At 43.0% G+C, this 20,816-nt stretch overlaps 1 protein-coding gene across 2 annotated transcripts in view; it reads left to right on the forward strand.

The window, feature by feature from the left end:
- LOC115095598 (dual specificity phosphatase DUPD1-like) overlaps window positions 1-19,791 on the forward strand; it is a 98,935-nt gene extending 79,144 nt beyond the window's left edge. For both annotated transcript variants that reach the window (XM_029609546.1, XM_029609547.1), the window contains exon 4: window positions 19,129-19,791. In XM_029609546.1, the coding sequence (XP_029465406.1) occupies window positions 19,129-19,376 (248 nt within the window). In that variant the 3' untranslated portion in view covers window positions 19,377-19,791. The remainder of the gene's footprint in view (window positions 1-19,128) is intronic.
- The last annotated feature ends 1,025 nt before the right edge of the window (window positions 19,792-20,816 follow it).

Here is a 20,816-nt window from a genome sequence, read left to right on the forward strand (position 1 = left end):
GCCAAGGAAGAACTCTCACTTCTATTTGGTCCTGGCTGACCAGGGACTTCAGCTGTACTTGGCTTGTAGGATACTGTCTTTGGTCCCCATGAATACATGCCAGAGTCACGGTTTTCCTATAGTCGATCTGGATCCACTTCACCAAGTCTTTGAATGAGCATTTTCACAATCCCAGAGTCCACTAATGTCTGGGTTGCAGAGCCTTCTAATGCCACAGGAATCACAAATGTAGAGACTTCCTGGTTGGATACATTCACAAAATTACAATAATTTGGAGCCATGAAATTAACGTTTATAGGCTCATCTTCCCTGCAGGGACAGTCTCTGGAAAAATGGCCCCTTTCTCCACAGCTGAAACATGGTTCAGCTGAGGTTTGCGGTTGAGGTGAAAGTTCTGCCAAACCTATACTACCGGTTGTTGGGACCTCTGGCTTTTAGGACCACATAGGTCGAGTGGCTTCTCTGGGGACCATGGCAACTCAGGCATGGTCTGGGCTTGGTTACAGGCCTCTTCTACTTCCAGTGCCTTTTCAAGCTTAAGATTTGGGTGTCAGCAGACCCACTGCCACATAGGCCATTCTAGGCTGTCTAGAAACTGTTCTAGCAGAACTGCTTTGGTTACCTCCAACTTGGTCTTTCCTTCCAGTGCATCCACTTCCAAGTGACATTTTTGAGTCTATGGAATAAATTCCTTGGGTTTTCCCCAGTTTGAAGAACTCCCCCACCGAAATCACAGTCTGTAGGCTTCTGGGGTAAATCCCACTCTCTCTAGAATGGCCGTCTTGACTTCCTGGTATGTGGCCCTCCCTTCTGGATTGGCTGTTTGGAAGGCATCTTGACTACTCCTGTTAGGTAGACTACCTAGCTGGGGAATCTACTCATCTTCTGGCCAGCCTGTCAGTCGAGTTGTTTGTTCAAAGTTTTTCAGGAAACAGGGTCTTCTCCTGGGGTCAGTAGTACAGGTGACAAAGGAGGTAGCCTGGTCACAGCAGTCTGTACAGCCTGTGTTACCTGGGTTAGCACTCTGTTTTGCTGAATAACTTGTTCTTGCAGCTCCTGCTGCTGGTCAATTTGTGTTTTTAATGCATTCTGCAGTTTCTGCTATCCTGTAGCGAGGATCTGTATAACTTGCTCCATTTTCCCTGCTTCCTAAGCTGCCTCCATACTGTATAAATCTCCAGAGAAAGGAGAGGAGAAGAAACACAAAAAAGAAAACCCCTGCTGGCCTGTCTAGCCCTTATTTTCTGCTTGAACCCTGACTGTACAGGTGGTGTTAGCCCCTTTGGCCTGCTGTAACCTAGGCTGGGTGAGTAGAACTGTGAGGCCCCATGGGGAAAAAAAAAAATTTGCAGGGTTTTTTTTTTCCCTCTGCTGCGGCTGTGGACCTCTGCCTGTGCTTCCTGCTTAGGCACGAATAACCCACTGCTATGGGCAGTGGTGGCTTGGGAAACAGCCAGTGGGACAAAGGATGCAGATACTGGCTCTTTCCTTATGTGCAATTTTATTTACAGTGAAAAGCAAAACAGAAAATAATGCAGCTCACCTTGCAGTTCTGATAGAACTCAAACATAGCGGGTTTTCACGTACACTTGGTTTGGTCCTGTTCTCTGAGGCCTCTCTAATTCTTCTGGGCCCCGACTCCTTATAGGATGGTGAGGGAAGCCTCCCTTCCATCCAGAATCCCTTGTGGGGCTGATCCTTAAGGAAGATCAGGCCAAATAGCTATGACTGGTTCCTTAAGGTGGTTTGAAGGAGTTTCCTGCACACTCTCTCACATCATCACTTTAACTGGAACTTGCTTATAAATCATAAACAGTTCTAACTTACTAGCCCTTAGACAAAATCCAGAAATGGAATCCCCTCAAACTCACCACTTTTTAGATTCTTGTCACTTGAGCCGTGTGAAAATCTGGAAGACCCGACGCTGTCTCTGTCACTAGAAACAGACTGTGGATCTCTGTACCTGGAGAAAGGGCAGAAGACTCACCTAGTTCCTTGAGAAAAACCAGCAAATTCAACTCTGGCTAGATTAGCAGGCCTGGAGATGCTTTTACATGCAGTGGATCTCATCTAGCAGCCTAGTTGTAGGGCAGAGCTGGAAGTAATGACTTGGATGACTTCTTGCTGGTGTGGATGGAATCTTATTAGCCTAGCCCCGACCCCCCTCTTCCAGCTGATTTTAAGAGAGAGCGTGTCCATATTCAGTAGCTTCATGCACTTGGACTGCTTGACTCCACCAGCTTGGCTTGCCCCCCAGAGGGCTCCTTTCAGGATTTGAGGCTGGGTTGCCAGGTACTTCTGAACTTGGCTGAAGCTTTAGCTCTGTCTCCTCTCACTTTCACACAGCAGGTCTGTATTATCTTAGCCCTTCTCTAATTGCTGAGAGAAGATTTCATTTTTTAACAGAGGCTTAGACAATGTGCTTAGCACAGGAGATTAGGGATGTGCAGGGGTAAAAAATTTGTATTGTTTTTTGTTTTTGGGGAGTTTTTTCCCCCAAGAATGTCATTTTGTTTAACATTTAATTCATTTCTTTCATTTAAAAAAACAAAACCGGGGACTCCCAATCCCTCCCGCCCAGAAAAATGCTGGCGCCAGGATCCCCCCACCCCCACTTACCCAGTTTGGTGGGGATCCGCTGGTGAGGCCTAAGCCCAGGCCTCAGCCTCGGCCTTGCATAGGGCAAGGCTTGGAGACCTGGTCTTGACACCTCAGCCTAGGTCTGATGCTGGGGCCTAAGCTGGATTCTGGGGCCTCTGCCTCGGCCCAAGCCCAGGCCTGACACTGGGGCCCAATCCGGAGACCAGGGCCTGATACCTCGGCCTCAGCCTAGGCCAGTTCCTGGGCCCAGCACCAGGTAAGCTGCGCTGTATCAGTATTAAAAAAAAAATTAAATAAAAAACTAAAGGGCCCGCAGCTCCCATCCTTAACGGTAAATTGCCCTGTTTCGTGCAGTGCTCATCAAATACATTATTGGATCATTTCTTCTGCCCCGCCCCCTTTTCCTGTGGAACCACACCCTGGTGCACCTGTTCTACATGGATGGGGCCATAAAAGGGACCCTGGCTAACTCTTCTATCTGACTCCTTCCCCAGGGTGTGGATCCTTTTACTGGGGGGAGTTGACTTTCAGGATGAGTGAGATCTTCGCTCCAGGCAGGGATAATTTTTGTTACGGGGGGGAGGGGGAGATGGAATGGGGAGTCCGAGGGGGGGGGGGGGTAGGATATGGGTTCAGTGGGACTAACAAATAGTTTGACAATGTGGGAAGGGAGGGGCCAAAGTCCAGGGGAGTGTGATAGAAATGTTAACTGTGAAAACAGGGAAAGGGAGTGGGGGAGGGTGGAAGAATCAGCCCGATAATGTATTTGAGGAGCACTGGGTAAGACAAGGTAATTTATCAGTGTTGTTGTTTGGTTTTTTTTTTAAGACATCCAGATAATTAGCAAATTATCCGCCCACACAAAGCCAGATTAACTTTAAAACCTAACCGGCTATGTAGCTGGATAGGTTCAAACAAGTTTATTCAGTGGGACGTTTATCCCACTGAATATATGAGACAAGTTATCCAGCTAACAATTGTATAACTTATCCATTAGCTGTCCTACTGAATATTGGTCTCATAGTTTTTTGTTTTTTTTAATAATTTCTTTATTAATTGTAACAAAATTTGACAAAAAAAACCCCAAACATGTCAATAAGGATATTAACAATATCCAAAAAAAGAAAGACCAATATCCATAAAGAAATATGTAATATTAATTCCATATTACACTAATATAGCATTTAATATTTAATATCCTTGGTACTATGCAATAGGGGGGAGTCAAGATTCAAAAGAGCTTTTACTAAACATAATTAAAGAATAAGGAGAGTGTCCCAGTTATTTCCTGTATGCGATAACTACTTAGTTTGCGGTGACCCCAATTAAAGCTTTAGCTGCTAGAAAAGACTTAAGATCTGAAGGTTCATAATATATATAGTTAGCATTATTCATTCTCATAATGCATTTGCAAGAATACTGAATAGTGATCTGGGCTCTAATTTGTTTAGCTTGTTGACAGAGAACTAAAAATTCCTTCCTCCTTTGCTGCGCAGATTTTACAATATCTGGGAAAATCCATAATTTTTGTCCATAATATAGGGCCTGTCTATTTTGCAAAAACAATTTGAGAACCAAGTCTCTATCTGATGGAAAAATAAATTTAACTAATAATGCTCCACGTTTTTCAACTTGTTCTTCTCCTGATGATTCCAAAAAGCTGACAAATTAGCCATTGGAGAATCTGGTTCTGGGACCTGTTCTCCAGGCAATATTTCATCTTTTTTATCAAAAGATATAAAATACATTTTTGCAAGGGGTGGCACAGCTTCAAGTGAAATTTTTAGAATCTCTTGGAGATATTTTTTAAACTGCTTACATAAGGAAACATACTGAATCTGAGGAAAATTCAGTACTCTTAGGTTTAAATACCTTATTTCATTCTCAATTTTCTCTAATTTTCTTGACTATGCCAAATCACCCTGAATCAAACCAGCTTGAGTTTTCTGCACTTGAGACATTTTCTGCTCCATTTCTTCCAATTCTGAAGCATGTAAAACGGCTTGTTGTTCTGACATTTGTGAACGTTTATTTATATCAGCAACTGCAGAAATCAAAGACAAAATTGTCTTCTCCAAAGTCATTATTGCTGTCCAAACAGAGACCAAGGTAATAACAGGAGGTTTTACACTAATCATTTCAGGAGCAGAGCTTGCTAAGTTTATACCACCAGGAATTACCACATTACTGTGTCAACTGGCGGTTCCTCCTTCACCAGTGGAGTTGACGCCATTACCAACTCCTGGCATTCTAACTCTCTCCCCGGAATATGTTGATTTATATTGTGGAAGGTTTTCTTAGTATTTCCACTTACGTCGGGTTTCTCAGGTATGACCGAAGGATTCGCCTCCTCAACCTCCGGGGAAGTCAAACCTGTTGCTAGGCCTTCCTCGGGCCAGTCTAATCCAAAGGTCATATCACTGAAAGGAGGGAGGCTGTTATGGTGCTCCAGGACTCAATGAGATGGATGAAACAAGTGACACCGCCATTCGCTCTACGGTCGGAGTCACAGCGCTTCCGATCGCTGGAGCTCATCCGGGGTTGGCAGCAAAGAAGCCCTCTATTCTCTGCTGGGTCGGGCCCACTGGGGAAGGAATTGAGGCTACTTCCCGAAGTTTCCCCATGCATTTGGTGTGCGGCACATTAACCAACAGCCGCGAGCAAAACAGGTAAAAAAAGAACAGCGCAGAACTGAGCGCCTCCACCGCATCTCTCCTTCAAACCGCCATCCTGGATCCCCCCAGTCTCATAGTTTTTATTCCTACAGCACCAATAATCATTCTGGAAGAAGTTGATGGTTTCCATCTTAACTTTTACAGACTAAAGATGGAAATTTGATGGAATATTAAGTTTGGATTGATATTTACAATCTCTTTAATAGCTTCATATCTGTTAATAAATTTGTGACTTTCAGCTTCCAGTTAATGTATTCTGTTATGTCAAATAGTTTTTATTTCCAATCCATTCCAATTAATGGGGTTAGTTTTTAAGCTTCCTCCCACCAGTTGGCGAATGAGATGATATTCTAATTTAGATGTATTAATTCAAAGTCCCATTTCTCATACCTTTAGTCCAGTTGTTCAGTCATTCTTCTTACTTCCCTTGCTGATACCTGAAGGGTACCTCCATACCCCTCTCTTCAATATCCTGATGCTGTAGATGGGTGCTGAAAATCATCATCACCACTGCTTCCTCCCCAGGAATGATCCCAGATCCATTCCTCCACATGGATTTATGTTAATCCACCCATGTTCTCAAGTTGAGACACCCCACTCCTCTCAGATAACATACACTGAGCCCCTAGGCTCTAGGATACTCAGACATATTGGAAAAAATACAACCTTGACAAGGGGTAACCAAAGATAAAGAAAGGGTGGAACAACTTTTTTCTCCAAAACCAAAAGGTTTCTAAAAGGACATGGCAAGGTTAGGCAAAGGCACCCTTTCTAAAGATGTGAATCGGAACCAGAATCGGTTCGGATTCTGGTTCCGATTCACATGTGGGTTTTTTTGCATCGGGCCCGATCGCGGTTTTGTTTATCGGCTGCGCCCGAGCCGATAAACAAAAAAACCCACCCCGACCCTTTAAAACTAACCCCTTAGCTTCCCCCACCCTCCCGACCCCCCAAAAAACTTTTTACAGGTTCCTGGTGGTCCAGTGGGGGTCCCAGGAGTGATCTCATTGCTCCGGGCCGTCCTCCCGCTCCCGGGCCGTCGGCTGCCACTAATCAAAATGGCGCTGATGGCCCTTTGCCCTTACCGTGTGACAGGGTATCCGTGCCATTGGCTGGACCCTGTCACATGGTAGGAGCACTGGATGGCCCCCGATCAATATCGTGGGGTTTTCCTATCGTTTTGGGGGAGCCCCCAATTTCTGACGATTTTGAAAATATCAACGATATTTTCAATCGTCCGAAGCCCGATTCACATCCCTAACCCTTTCTACTTTTCCATGCCCAAGCATCATCTTTAGAGCTCCAAGAGTCCTTTCCTAAGAAAACTAAATAAACAAGGAGCGAGCATAATGGCTATGTTGCCTAAATAAATATTTATTTTATGAGCTCCAGAAGGAAGCCCTCTTAGTACAATGCAAGTACTGAGGCAAGCATTAGCAGTAAATCTGAGAGCTTGAGATCATGCTCAACATACTATGGTTTATATGTGAGATTCATTCTTGTCATGGTGTGCACAAAACAAACTCATTGGGTGATATTACCCCAAGAGCAGCAGATCTCATAGCAAAGGCAAACCAGTAGATATAAAGTTGGGCAAAGATAATACATCCCTGCTTGTAATGGAAACAGTGCCCCTAAGGGGAGATCCCAGAGAGAGAGAGAGAGTGAGTGGGCAAGTGAGCAGTCCACCCAAACTGGCCACACTCTAGGACCTAGAAAAAGTAACTTATTGAAAAATACAGGGAGGCATACCAATAGTGAAAATCCATGGTGCCCGCTCTGGACTGGTAAAAGCAGTCTGGGTAAAAGTACTCCAAAAGGAAGTTACAGAGGGAGTAGAACATGATGGCTAAAATGTAAGATGGGAGAGTTAGAATGTATAGCACTGAATGAAGAGGCAGACATAATTTGCATCTAAGAGACCTAGTAAAAGGAGGATAACCAATGGGACAGTGCTATACCAGGGTACAAATTATATAACAATGATACAGTAGATTAACTTGGGGGAGGGGGTGGCACAGGATAAAGACCCTGAGGAGACTAAATCCGCTGTAGAATCTTTTTGGATGGAAATTCCATGTGTGATGGGAAGAGTATAGCAGTAGGAGAATACTACTGCATGCCTGGCCAAAACAAATGGACAATGAAATACTAACAGAAATTAGGGAACCTAAAAAATTTGGCAGCATAGTAATAATGGGATATTTCAATTTCCAAAGTATACTCTTCTAACAGTTATTTCAATTTCCCCAATATTAACTGGGTAAATGTCACATCAGAATATGCTAGGGAGGTAAAGTTTCTAGATGAAATAAATGACTGCTTCATGGAGCAGCTGATCCAGGAATCAACAAGATGGGAAGCCATTTTAGACCTAACTAGCGGTACCCAGCCACGCGTTGCAGTGGCAGAGTCAGGTTCTTTACCCTCCCTCCCCCTTCCCCTTGCTCATTTACCTCAGTCACTCATCCTCCTCCCCCTTGGTCACTCACCCCCCCCCCTTCCCTCCCCTGTCCCCACTCCAACTCTCCCCCCTCACACTCACCTCTCCCCTCATTTTCCCTCCCCTGACACTCACCTCCCCCCTCATTCTCCCTCCCCTCACTGTCACCTCCCCCCACCTACTGCATACCCTTCAGATCAGAAAACCTTTGTCTTTCTATTTCTGTGGGAACCCCCCCCCCAATCCCAACCCTTTAAATCAAATAATAACTCCCCACCCTCCTGCCCCCTCCCAAGACCTGGGAAATTAAAATTGTTGGTGCTACATGTGGTCTGTCCCTGGGCGTCTGTGCGCGTTATGTAGCCAAAAGGGGAGTGCCTAACCAAATTTGCACTTCCAAATTTGTTTTGTGGTCTGGGGAGGGCTATTTTGGTGCGTTCCCGAGATCATGCAAGTTTAGTGTATGTATTTGTGTGTGAACCTCCCCCTTCCCCAAAAAAACAACCCTATGAGAAAAGTTCTCAAACTAACCACCCCACACTCTCCTGCCCCCTCCCCCAGCCCTGCGAAAAACAGTAGCCCCCCCTGCCCCCCCCAGAGTTGCTGAGTGAATGAAACCTGCCCCCCCTCGTGACCCCTCCCCAAGATGTTCGCAATAAATTCATTACCACCCCCCACCCTCCAGACCCCCCGAGACCTGATAAAAATGTCAGTCGGTGGAGTGGGCATTCAGGAGCGGTCTGGGAGCGATGTATTGGCGTTGGTCTGTCGGCTGCGAGCACTGAAACGGGTTCCGACAGCCCTTTGCCCTTACTATGTCAGTGGGGTGGAGCAATGGCAGCGGTAGGTCCTCTGACATAGTAAGGGCAAAGGTCTGCTGGCTGCCAGTCCTGAAAATGGCGCCGAGGGGCCCTCGCCCTTACTATGTCACATGGGCTACTGCCACCATTGGTGTCCCCAAGTGGCATAGTAAAGGAAAGGGCCGTCGGCGCCATGTTGATTGCTGGCAGCCGATGGCCATAGTGCAGGAGATGTGTCCCGGACCGGTCCTGGCCCCCCGCTGGAGCCTCCCGGACTTCTGTCAGGTTTTGTGTGTGTTGTGAGGGCCTGGGAAGTAAATAAATTTGGCATGTATATGGGGGGTGTGAGGAGTGTGGTTTTGTGTGTGTTGGGAGGCTGAGGAAGTAAATCAATTTGGCATGTGTGTGGGGGGGTGTGAGGAGGGTGGTGGGTGTATTTTATCTGTAAAGGAAATAGTCATCTTCCGGCGAAAAAAGTACGCGAATGTGTTACAATGGAAGTGAAACGTGGACCTGGACTGGCGAAAAGATTAGTGAAGCGTGTGTTAGTGTAAAGTGTAACCGATGGCGCTTACGTCCAGCAGATGTCGCTGTTTTCTCAAAAAAAATTTTAAACCTATTTTACCTGTCACAGGTGTGACATATCTGTAATGTAAGTACAGAAGAACCTTCCCGTATGTGAAATGAAGGTTGTGTCCAAATTTGAAAGCAATCAGTTCAGTGGTTTCTGAGATTAGCGATTTTGTCCAAACTATTTAACATTTTTATTTATATAGATTCTTACTGGAATATAAGATTTAGTGCAAGAGGAACAGTACTGGGGACGCTCGACAACAGTGATCAAAATGCAATTACATTTGACTTAATGACTGGAGGTAGGACATTAAGTAAATCTACTGCTCTAGCATTTAACTTTGAAAAGGGAGAATTTGATAAAATGAGGAAAATAGTTAGAAAACAACTAAAAGGTGCAGCTACAAAAGTTAAGAATTTATATTAAAAAAAAACAAAAAGCCTTCCCAGACTCGGATTAAACTCATCACTCACCTCACCTACAACCAATTTCCAACACATACAACCAACTTCCAAGCACTACCAATACACAGAAAACCACCACTTCTGACCACTACCCTTATATAAAAAACTGTAATTATTTCAAATGAACAAATCATTGTAAATCACATAATTCTTGTAATGTACCCCGTCATACTTCGGTTAATATACTATGTTAAAGTTCCTTTCATTTTTCCTCTTGCTCCCAGTTGTACTCATCCCTGTTTTATTGTAACTGTAACTATTTTATGTTTAGCACCTATTATTTATTTCGTTCATTGTTCCTTTTATCACTCCACCGTTTATTGTAAACCGGCATGATGTGATACCCTCACGAATGCCGGTATAGAAAAAAACTAAAATAAATAAATAAATATCAGGCGTGGACATTGTTTAAAAATGCCATCTTGGAAGCCCAGACCAAATGTATTCATTAAAAAAGTGGAAGAAAGACCAAATGACTGCCAACATGGTGAAAAGGTAATGTGAAAGAGACTATTTTAGCCAAAAGAATCAAACTAAAGAAAATAGAAAAAGCATAAGCATTGGCACATTAGATGTAAAACATTGGTAAGGCAGGCAAAAAGAGAATTTGAAAATAAACTGTCTATAGAGGAAAAAGCTCATAATAAAAACTTAAATATATCCGAAGCAGGAAGCCTGCAAGGGAGTTGATTGGACTGTTAAATGATTGAGGTATTAAAGGGGCATTTAGGGCAGACAAGTCCATAGCAAAAAGACAAAATTAATTCTTTGCTTTGGAGTTTACTGGAGAAAATATTGGGGAGATTGGGGAGATACCAATAACAGAAGAACTGATGATTCAAAACTGATGATTCAGAAGAACTGAAACAAATTACGGTGAATATGGATCTAATACAGCAGACTGAGAAAACTAAAAAGTAGCAAACTGCCTGGACCAGATGGTTTACACCCCAAAGTTCTGAAAGAATTTAAAGAAATTGCAGATCTATTACTAGTAATTTGTAACCTACCATTAAAATTAGAGGGTGGCCAATGTAATGCTGATCTTTGAAAAAAAAAAGGTTCCAGGGATGATCCGACTTCAGTGCCAGGAAAAATCATAGAAACTATACTAAAGAACAAAATCACAAAACATATAGAAAGACAATGTTTAATGGGACACACCCAGCATGGATTTATATAAGCTAGATTTACCAATTTTACATATTTTAAGAGATTAATAAACACATGGTGAACTGGTGTATGTAGTGCATTTGGATTTTCAGAAAATGTTTGACAAAATCTCCCATGAGAGACTCCTGAGAAAAATAAAAGTCATGGATAGGAGGCAATGTCTTATTGTGAATTGCAAACTGGTTAAAAGATAGGAAACAGAGAGTAGGATTAAATGGTCAGTTTTCCCAGTGGAGAAAAGTAAACAGTGGAGAGCCTCAGGGATCTGTACTGGAACCTTTGCTTTAACATATTTATAAATGGTCTGGAAAAGGAAATGACAAGTAAAATGATCAAATTTGCAGATGACATAAAATTATTCTGAGTAGTTAAAGCACAAGCAGATTATGAGAAATTGCAGGAGGACCTTGCGAAGCTGAGCATCGAAATGGCAGATTAAATTTAATGTGAATAAGTGCAAAGTGATACACATAGAGGTAGATTTTTAAAAAATGCGCGTTCGTACTTTTGTTGGCGCACCAGTCGCAAACAAAAGTACGCTGGATTTTATAAGATATGCGCGTAGCCGCGCGTATCTTATAAAATCCTGGATCGGCGCGGGCAAGGCTGCCAATTTTGGGCAGCCGGCGCACGCCGAGCCGCGCAGCCTGCCTCCGTTCCCTCCGAGGCCACTCCGAAATCGGAGCGGCCTCGGAGGGAACTCTCTTTCGCCCTCCCCTCCCCTTCCCCTCCCTTCCTCTACCTAACCCACACCCCCGGCCCTATCTAAACCCCCCCCCCTACCTTTGTCCACGGATTTACGCCTCCTGGAGGGAGAAGTAAATCCATGCGCGCCGAGATGCGACCCGGGGGCAGTTCCGGAGGGCGCAGCCACGCCCCCGGGCCCCCCCCCGGGCCCGCCCCCGAAATGCTGCGTCGATCGGCCCCGCCCCCGACACACCCCCGACAAAAAACCCCAGGACTTACGCGAGTCCTGGGGCTCTGCGCGCACCAGCAGGCCTATGGAAAATAGGCGCGCTGACGCGCAAGGCCCTGCTCGCATAAATCCGGGCGGATTTATGCGAGCAGGGCTTTTAAAATCCGCCCCATAGAGAAGACTAATCCACAATGTAGTTATATGATGTTAGCTTCCATATTAGGAGTTATCACCCAGGAAAAGGATTTGGGCATCATTGTTGTCAACCTTTGAATTCTTCGGCTCACTGTTTGGCAGTGGTCATAAAGAGCAAAGAGAATGTTAGGAATTATTACGAAAGGGATGGAGATTAAAATAGAGAATTTCTTAATGCCTTTGCAATATTCCATGGTGAGACTGCACCTAGAGTACTGTGGGCAAGTCTAGTCACTGCATATCATAAAAATATAGTTGAATATGAGAAGGTACAGAGAAGGGCAACTAAAATGATAAATGGGATGTAATAGCTCCACTATGAGGCAAGGCTAAAGAAGTTAGGGTTGTTCAGCTTAGACAAGAGACAGCTGAGGTCTATGATAGAGGAGGTCTATAACATCACGAGCAGAAGAGAATCAGTAAATGTGAACAGGTTTATTTTATTTATATACTATCGCTAACTAAGGGACACTCCATTAAGTTATTAAGTAGCATATTTAAAACAAATCAGAGAGCACAATTAAGCTCTAGAATTCATTGCTGGAGAATGTGGGAAAGGCAATTAGTGCAGCTGAGTTTAAACAAATGTTTGGACAAGTTCCTGGAGGAGTAGTTCATAAACAGTTATTAACCAGGTAGAATTGTTCATGTTGGTGTAGAGTGTTCACAAAAGCTCCATGTGTCTAGTATAGGGAGGATGAATGGCAGGACATACAGAACTCAATATTCTTTAGCCAGTTAAGTTGCTGGAGGGGTTCTATTACCTGGGATCTGATTTCCTTGTTCTGCGGAGCCCTTTCGAGTCAGAGGAGAGGCTGTGGAGTTGGACTTCCGCATCCTGACATCAAGGAGGCGGGACTTACCACCGAACAAGAAGCGACGCCCTGCTGCGCGGCGCCGTCGCCGGTGCGTTGCCAAAGCCGCGCACGTGCGGCTTTGTTTTCTTCAAACTGCTTTTGGAAGAAATTACTTGACTGATAGGGCAAATTGACAAACTAAAGAGTAGCATATCACCTGACCAGATGGCATACATCCCAGAATGCTGAAAGAACTGAGAAATGAAATAATGGGCTTGCTATTAGAAATTTGGAAACTATCAATATCATCTTCTATGGTACCTGAAGACTGGAGGGTTGCCAATGTAACACCAATTGGACTGTGGGTGGTAAGCAGAGGACAGTTGGACCTGGGTGTCCAAGTGCTTGATCACCTTCCACACCTGAAACATTCTTTAGTAGTGGAGATTTTGAACAATTAAAACAAATACCTGTTACAATGGAAGTTGTAATAGGTCAGATTGATAAACTAAAGAGTAACAAATCAACAGGACTAGATGGCATCCAGCCCAGAGTTCTAAAAGTACTAGAACATGAAATTGCTAATCTGTTTCTAGTAATTTGTAACCTGATGATTGAAAGATGACCAATGTGACACCAATTTTTAAAAAGGGCTCTAGAGGTGATCTGGGAAACTGCAGACCAGTGAGCCTGAAGTATATGAAGTCCATGATGGGCAAAATGGTAAAAGCCATTCTTAGAAACAAAATCACTGGTCATATACAGAATTATATATAATTAAGCCTGAGGGAAGGCCTGTCTTAAAAGTCAATATTTTATGGCCTTTCTGTTGAATCAAAATATTCTTTTATTATGGATTTCTCTCAGTAGAGCATTCTGCAATATAGGACCAATCCTGGGAACGGCTTTATTTTTTATCTGTCCGTTTTATCTCTTTGGGGATTGTGTAAACAGGTCAGAATTCAGTTGTTGATTGTGCTGGTTCATATTTCTCTATGCAAGCCTTAACATAAAATGGGACCAGATCTCTCAGAATTTTAAAGGTCAAAATTAACATTTAAAATTTTGTTTACAAGTTAACTGGGAGCCAGTGCAGCTCACATAGGATCTCACTAATCCTGCCTCTATTCCTACAGTTAGATATAATGCATGATGCAGTCTTCTGAGTCCATTGGAGTCTATGTATTCAAAGAGGTTAGAATATAAGAACTGCCATGCTGGGTAAGGCCAAGGCCCATCAAACCCAGCCTCCTCTCTCAGTGGCTAAGCCAGGATGCAAGTACCTGGCAGACCTCATAAGCAGATCTAATTCCTGTTATTACTTTTCCTGGGCGTGAGTATCTTTCTTTAGTCTACCTGGCTAATAGTGTGTTATGGACTTTTCCTCCAGAAACTTCTCTGAACCTCTTTTAAGTTTCGCTATATGTTAGCCACCTTGATCATCATGTCTTCTCGCAACAGATTCCACAGCTTGATAGTGCATTGAGTGAAAAAGTACTTTGAGCTATTTGTTTTGAATCTGCTGGTTGTTAGTTTCATGGCGTGTCCACTTGTTTTATTACTATTTGAAAGATAAATAACTAGCCTTTATTTAGCTGTTCCACCCCACTCATGATTTTATAAGCATCTTTCGTGTCTCCTCTCAGCCATCTCTTTTCCAAGCTGAAAAGCCCTAGCCTATGTAGCCTCTCATCATAGGAGAGATGTTCCATCCCCTTTTCATTTTTGTTGCCCTCCTCTGCATCTTTTCTCGGGGCAGACTCCTCTCTACCTCGTTTGCGCCGCCCACTATATGCTTCTCAGGGCCGCGAGCAGTGCAACTGCTCGTGGCCCGATGAATCTCTACTCCTCTTTGTCGTGAGTGGCTCCACTCGTGGCACCACCTGGCTGCTCTTTTATGCCCCCTAAGGGTAGGCGCCATTGGCAACCGCCTAAGTTTGCCTAATGGATGTGCCGACCCTGAATAGAACACCTCTTCCTATCCATTGATTTTGTAAATTCTTGCGGAGTTTCTCATGGGGGAGTTTGTCACATGCCAGATATGCCAGATATGGTCAAACTAAATTATATATATATATATATATATATATATATATATATATATATAGCAAGAATTAAAAAAGGTTTAGACAAGTTTCTGGATAACAGGTTCATTAATAATTATTAGCCAGGCAGAATGAGTATTGCCCCGTCTTGTTTCTGGGAATGAGCATCTGGAAAGGGATCTTCCCATTACAATCTGCTGGGTACTTCTTAGTGACCAGGATTGGTCACTATCAGAGACAGGATGCTGGGCTTGATGGGCTACTGGTTTGACCCAGCATGAGATGTTTTATGTTCTTATAGCAGTTAGCATGTTATTACACTTACATCTACTCATAATGTTATCAAATGCATTTCTCTGCCTCGTAGCCTACCCTAATCTGACTGTATCATAGGACTTACATAGTTGCTTAGGCTGAAAGAAGGCCAAGGGAGTCCAATGAATCTAATTTTGTACTGATTGCCTAAGAACTCACTACATGGTAAATCTAAAGAAAGCAAAAAACCCAAACCAGCACATATCTTTAATCATTATCCATTGTGTAGCCATTGCTGGATACATATTCTTCTATAGAAACTAATTTTTCCCTTTCTGACCTATAGAATGGACATTCTCATGTTTCAGAAGGATGTGACAAGAAGGAAGCAGAAGTTCTCCTACATCACCATGTACCAAGTAGTCAGTCAACATGTTGGAGTTCTCCTGCTTTTCCCTTTAAAGTCACTGGAACAATAAAAAAACATTCTTATTTCAGGAGTTTTATATTTAATCCTCTAGACTCCCATTGTCATGAAGGTATAAATGAATCTACAAGTGTTATGGTGTGATAGTCAATAGTGTTCACAAGACAAAATTCTGTTTGTAAATAAACTATTGCTGGGTTTGATGTGATGCTATAGTACTAACTATGATCAAGAATATAATACATGCTGTCGGGGCTGGATTTACCTTGTGGGCACCCCTGCTGTTGGGAGAGGTGTCCTCCCAGGATGTGCTGCGGTGAAAAGGACATCTCCTCCATGGGATGACACTCTCTTAAGTGCCATTCAACCTTGGCAATGGTGCCCCATGTGCTCACCCCTTTAAAGGCACAGGCTTAGCTTTGCCAGCAGCTATTCTACAATACTTCAAAGTCACTGGCCCACTACTGCATCATTAAGGAGATTGTGGAATTAGTATTAACTAGAGTACTGAAGGTCCCTTAAAATCTTTGACGTTTATCCGTATGCAAAATATTTCTAGGATGCTATGGATCTGTAGCTATGTAGAAAATATATAGTTCCAAGTGTGAGTGTGTGAGGTGTGACAGAAAATGACTAAAGATGTGAATGTAAGGAAAAGTAGGTTGAGATTATGATAATTAAGATGCAATGTATGCTATAGATGAGATTCTAGCTATTAGGCTATTCCAGTAATTTTTATAAGGCAAGTACTGTGATCCTTGATAGGCAAATCAGCAATAGCCTTTTAAAACCTGTTTTTGAAGAGAATTACCAGTATTTAAAAATAGGGGAGGAAGGCTAAAAAAAACCCGTAGGTGCTATGTGTTAGGAAAAAAGAAAGGGGTTTTTTTTTGTTGTGAATCTTCCTACTTTTCTGCATGCATAAACAAATCACCCCTACAGTCAGTAATGGGGATGTGGCAGAACTGGGGAGCCAGTCTGTTTTGGCTAACCTCAAGCAAAAATAAATAAGTTTGTATGTAAGGGTTCTGGCAGTCAAATAAAAGGCATATATGTATTAAGTGAACAAGTGTTTACAGGCGGAGTGGATAGTGCTAATGAAAAACCTATGATGGTTCTTCTTGCATATTCCAAATCTTTTTTCAGGGTCACGAACATGCAATTTATTTATTTATTTATTTATTTTACAATCAATATCCTCTAACCATGTCCTTTTATAACAGTTGATTTTTGGCAGAACCCAAATATTTATCAGTATTTAACTACAAAATGATTTTGGAGAAGCTATAGGATGTTAATTAACCAAAAGTGAACAGTGAAGAAGCCATTAGCAGCCATACTATCATAAATGACCACCTACACACACACAAACACAAACCTTAGGGGTAACTATTTAACCTAAAAGGAAAAGCTAGAATGGCATACTCTGGTATGCAATAGGAATCTTAAAATATTCCCTGCCTAACATATGAAAACCAGTATGCATATGTGTGGGTATTAGATATAGAGAGAGAGTTTTAGCTCATGCCTTTTCTTTTGTGGCTCAAGGTGAGTAACATTCGGGTGAATTTTCAAAACATTATCCATGTAAATAGCCTCTACTTGTGTACTGCGTATTTTATAAGAGTCCAAAATCTGCTCTATATTTTCATTTTTGTGTGCATATAAACATGCAAAAAAGGGGCAATCAAGGGGAGATCCAGGGCGGGACCAACATTTACACTATTTTAACAGTCACTTATGCATGTAGATTTGCCAGCTTACATCATTTTACACTTGCTAATTATCTGATGTAAATGATATTAAATGCGTTTATTGTGTAGTCCTGACTGGGTGGAAGGTCTGGGTGAACTGGGGGGAATTCAGGCTTAAGAACAGGAAGGTCTCAATGACCTGGAGAAGGACTGGGTAAACTGGTGGGATAATTGGTAAAACTGGTAATTCCCTTGACATGTGCATGTTTTAAAATACACCAATTTATGCCGGTAAGTCCTGCTTTATTTTTTAGCTTAAAATATATATGCGCATATTTTAAAAATAAGTAGGAAGAGTACACGCGTTGAATGTATTGATATATGTTCCTTCATTGTATTGCATGTATTTGCGCGTATGTTGCAAGGTAGAGATACTCGTATTTATAAAACGCACATATGGTATATGCACAAGTTATAAAATACTAGCATAGATCTGCTTGCAGTCATATATGTGCCACCATGCGCAGTTGTTTGAAAGTTATCCTCCCTGGTTGTGCCTCCTTGAGTCCGGTTGAAAGATAACCGTTTTCATAGGCGGCATTCTGCAGCATCACACTCTCCACAATTCTGGAATACAAAAGCTTCTCATGAGGTCAGAAGGCGCACATTGGTCTGCATCTGAAGCTTCTTGGCAATATGTGCTGGGGTATGACAAGCCACAGAAGCGAAATCTCTTCTTCTCTCCTTTCTGTTTTGCCTTGAAATTTTGGTTGGGAGGGTAAGCCCTCCCGCTGACACAGGGACATGGGGTGACCACCGAAGTTGCTTATGCACCACAAAACGTCCTGCTGTTATGTGACTGATCCTCTCAGCTGCCTCCACAGCCTATCATCGACCAAAGCAGGGCCTGAAATGTTCCCTTTCACACGCTATCATATGTGACCTGGAGCTGGTCTTTCATGATTATGATAGGCTGGGGGAGACAGTCCCTCACTAACCATATAAATCAAAGTTCCACTTCTGCTGTCACCTCAGTAACAGAGACACGGACATCTTTCACTGCCAGAAACTTTGGCAAGTCACATAAAAGCCTGCAAAAAAGACACTCAGAACCTATACTGCAAACCTGCCCTACCGTAACACACTAACTCTCAGAACCAAAGCAGCAGCGACTGTACCTGGGAAGGGGCAGCACTGCAACCCTATTACACCTTCTGTTGGAAAAACAGGACAAGCCAGACACTACACCTTAAACAGAATCCCTCATCGAAACATATAGGAGGGGAGAAAAAAAGAAAGAAGAAAAAAAAACAAAGGGCCCAAGCCATCCAAAAAAGCTTGACTAGTACCCACTATCCTCAGGCAGATTCAAACTCACAGCCCTTGGCTCTCAGAGCACACACTCATTACTGCCCAAGCCACAGTCTCACACATACAAAACATAAACTAAGCCTTACCTAAGGTAAACTAAGGGCCCACAAATTCAAAGTAGAAAAAAGGAGGACAAAAGCTGAAATGAAAATCCTCCAGATGAGCCTCACTCTGCATGCAGTGCAACACTGGGAAAAAGAAACAGAAATGCAAAGATAGAAGAAACGCATATTCCCAAAGCTGATATATGCCCCCTCTAAAAACTGAAAAGAAAATATTTTCAATCTTTTTTCTCTATTCATTTTCCTTTTGGCATTGCCGTTGGTTCTGCTCTCCTATCCTCCTGTCTTCCCTACATCTAATCTCAGATGTTGATCATTCCATTTCATCTAAGTTCCTGGAGGAGAAGTCTATAAACTGTTAATAATCAATAGGGAATAGCCACTGCTTGTTACTGGCATTAGTAGCATGGGATTTATTTAAATTTTGGGTACTTGCCAGATACTTGTGACTTGGAATGGCCACTGTTGGAAACAGGATACTGGGCTTGATGGACTCTCAGTCTGATCCAGTATGGAATATCTTATGTTCTTATGAGGCAATGGAGAGTGAAGTGATTTGCTTCTATGCACATCCTTTCATTAAATTAATTTAATGATTGTTCTAATCTGTTACTAATTTCTTCACCTTCCTTGCAGATAAACTTTTGGTGCACTGCGCAATGGGACGTAGCCGATCAGCAGCCTTAGTCTTAGCCTACATGATGATTTACAAGGGCATGACTGTTGTGGATGCCATTGAGCAAGTTTTGAAGCACAGATGCATCCTCCCCAATCGTGGCTTTTTGAAGCAGCTCAGAGAACTTGATATTCAGCTGGCTCTCGAGAGGAGAAATGCAAAAAATAGCATTCAGTCAAATGGAGAAAGTAATGATGAAGAAAAATAACATCTAAAAGTCCTCAGCAACATTTTGCAGAAGGAAGTGGTTTTACAAACACATTCTAACAGGACTATTGTGGTTGACATCACTGTTATGAAACAGAATCAAAAGTTTTATATGTCTTCAGCTGGTGACAGCCATGGATAAAAAGCAGAATTTATGAACAGCTGTCAACTATAAAAGGGTTATGACAGCATTTCCCTTCTACAGATGGGTAAAAGCTAAAGGTAATATGTTATAGCAAAGTCGAAGGTAGCTTTTATTATGGAACTTCAGGTTGGGAGAGGGTGATAAATGCCCTATAATAGGATCCAATATAATATGTTATATAATATGGTACATGTATGTATGTATGTATATGGTATATTGTTGGGCTAGGTAGCAAGAAAATATATGATAAATAAATCTGGCTATTAATGAATTTGAACGTTGCTCTGCTGTTACTAATCCCAGTTAAGAGATTGATTTCAAAAGTTCAAATGAAAAACATTTGTCAGCCAAGTGGACCCCTTTCTCATCACAAAAGAAAGTTTGGGTAACTCAGCCTTTTGCCTTCCCACCACTCCTGCCCAGTTAACTTCTCTCCCTACCCAGCCCCTTTCCACCATCTCCCCCTAGTATGGCTAGTACCACTCTGTTCCTCCTCCTTACCAGACTTATCCCTCTCTCCAATCTTTCTCTCCTCTATACCCAATCCTTCACCAGTCTTGCTCCACTTTCAATCGAGCTCCTTTCCCCGTTTTTTTTTTTTTTTAATCTCAAGCCCAACCCTCCACATTATCATCCCCTCCCCACCAGCCAGAATCTCTCTCCCCTTCAAGCCCAGACCTACCCAGTCTCACTCTCTTCCTGACAGCCCTTCGCCACCAATCTTTTCTCCCACAACTCACAAATTCATCCCTGCAGTCTCTCTCCTCCCCATATCTGTCTCAACCAGTCTCTCTTATAATAGCCCTTTTCCCACCAATTTCTCTACCCTCTTCAGTTTTTCTCCCTCAGTCCAGTCAGTCTTCTCTACCCCAGTCCCTCCTCCCCTGCCTAGCTAGCAGTCTCCTTCTCCTCCAGCCTCTTCTCACCAGTCTTCTCCTACCCTTTCTACTCCATCCCCATCACACTAGTCCTTCTCTCTTCCCACCAATTTATCCCCCACCACTCTTCTCACATATCAGCATCTCCAACTCACTCGCTCTACCCCCTGACCAATCCTACTAGTCTTTCTACTCCCACAGCTTCTCCCTAGGCTCTCTCAAGCCCCCAATCCCTCCCCACTAGTCATGTCTCTTCCTAGCCCAGGCCCACCACTCTTTACCCTCCTCCCAGACCACTAGTCTCTCTTCCTCCCTAGCATCACCCTCTCCAATTTGAGCCCATCCCATTTCATTCCCCTGTCTAGTACCTCTTCTCCAGCCTTCCTGTCTCCACCCTATCCTCACCCTACTAATCTCT

This window comes from Rhinatrema bivittatum, chromosome 7 (genome assembly GCF_901001135.1).
Source record: "Rhinatrema bivittatum chromosome 7, aRhiBiv1.1, whole genome shotgun sequence".
Taxonomy (NCBI): Eukaryota; Metazoa; Chordata; class Amphibia; order Gymnophiona; family Rhinatrematidae; genus Rhinatrema; species Rhinatrema bivittatum.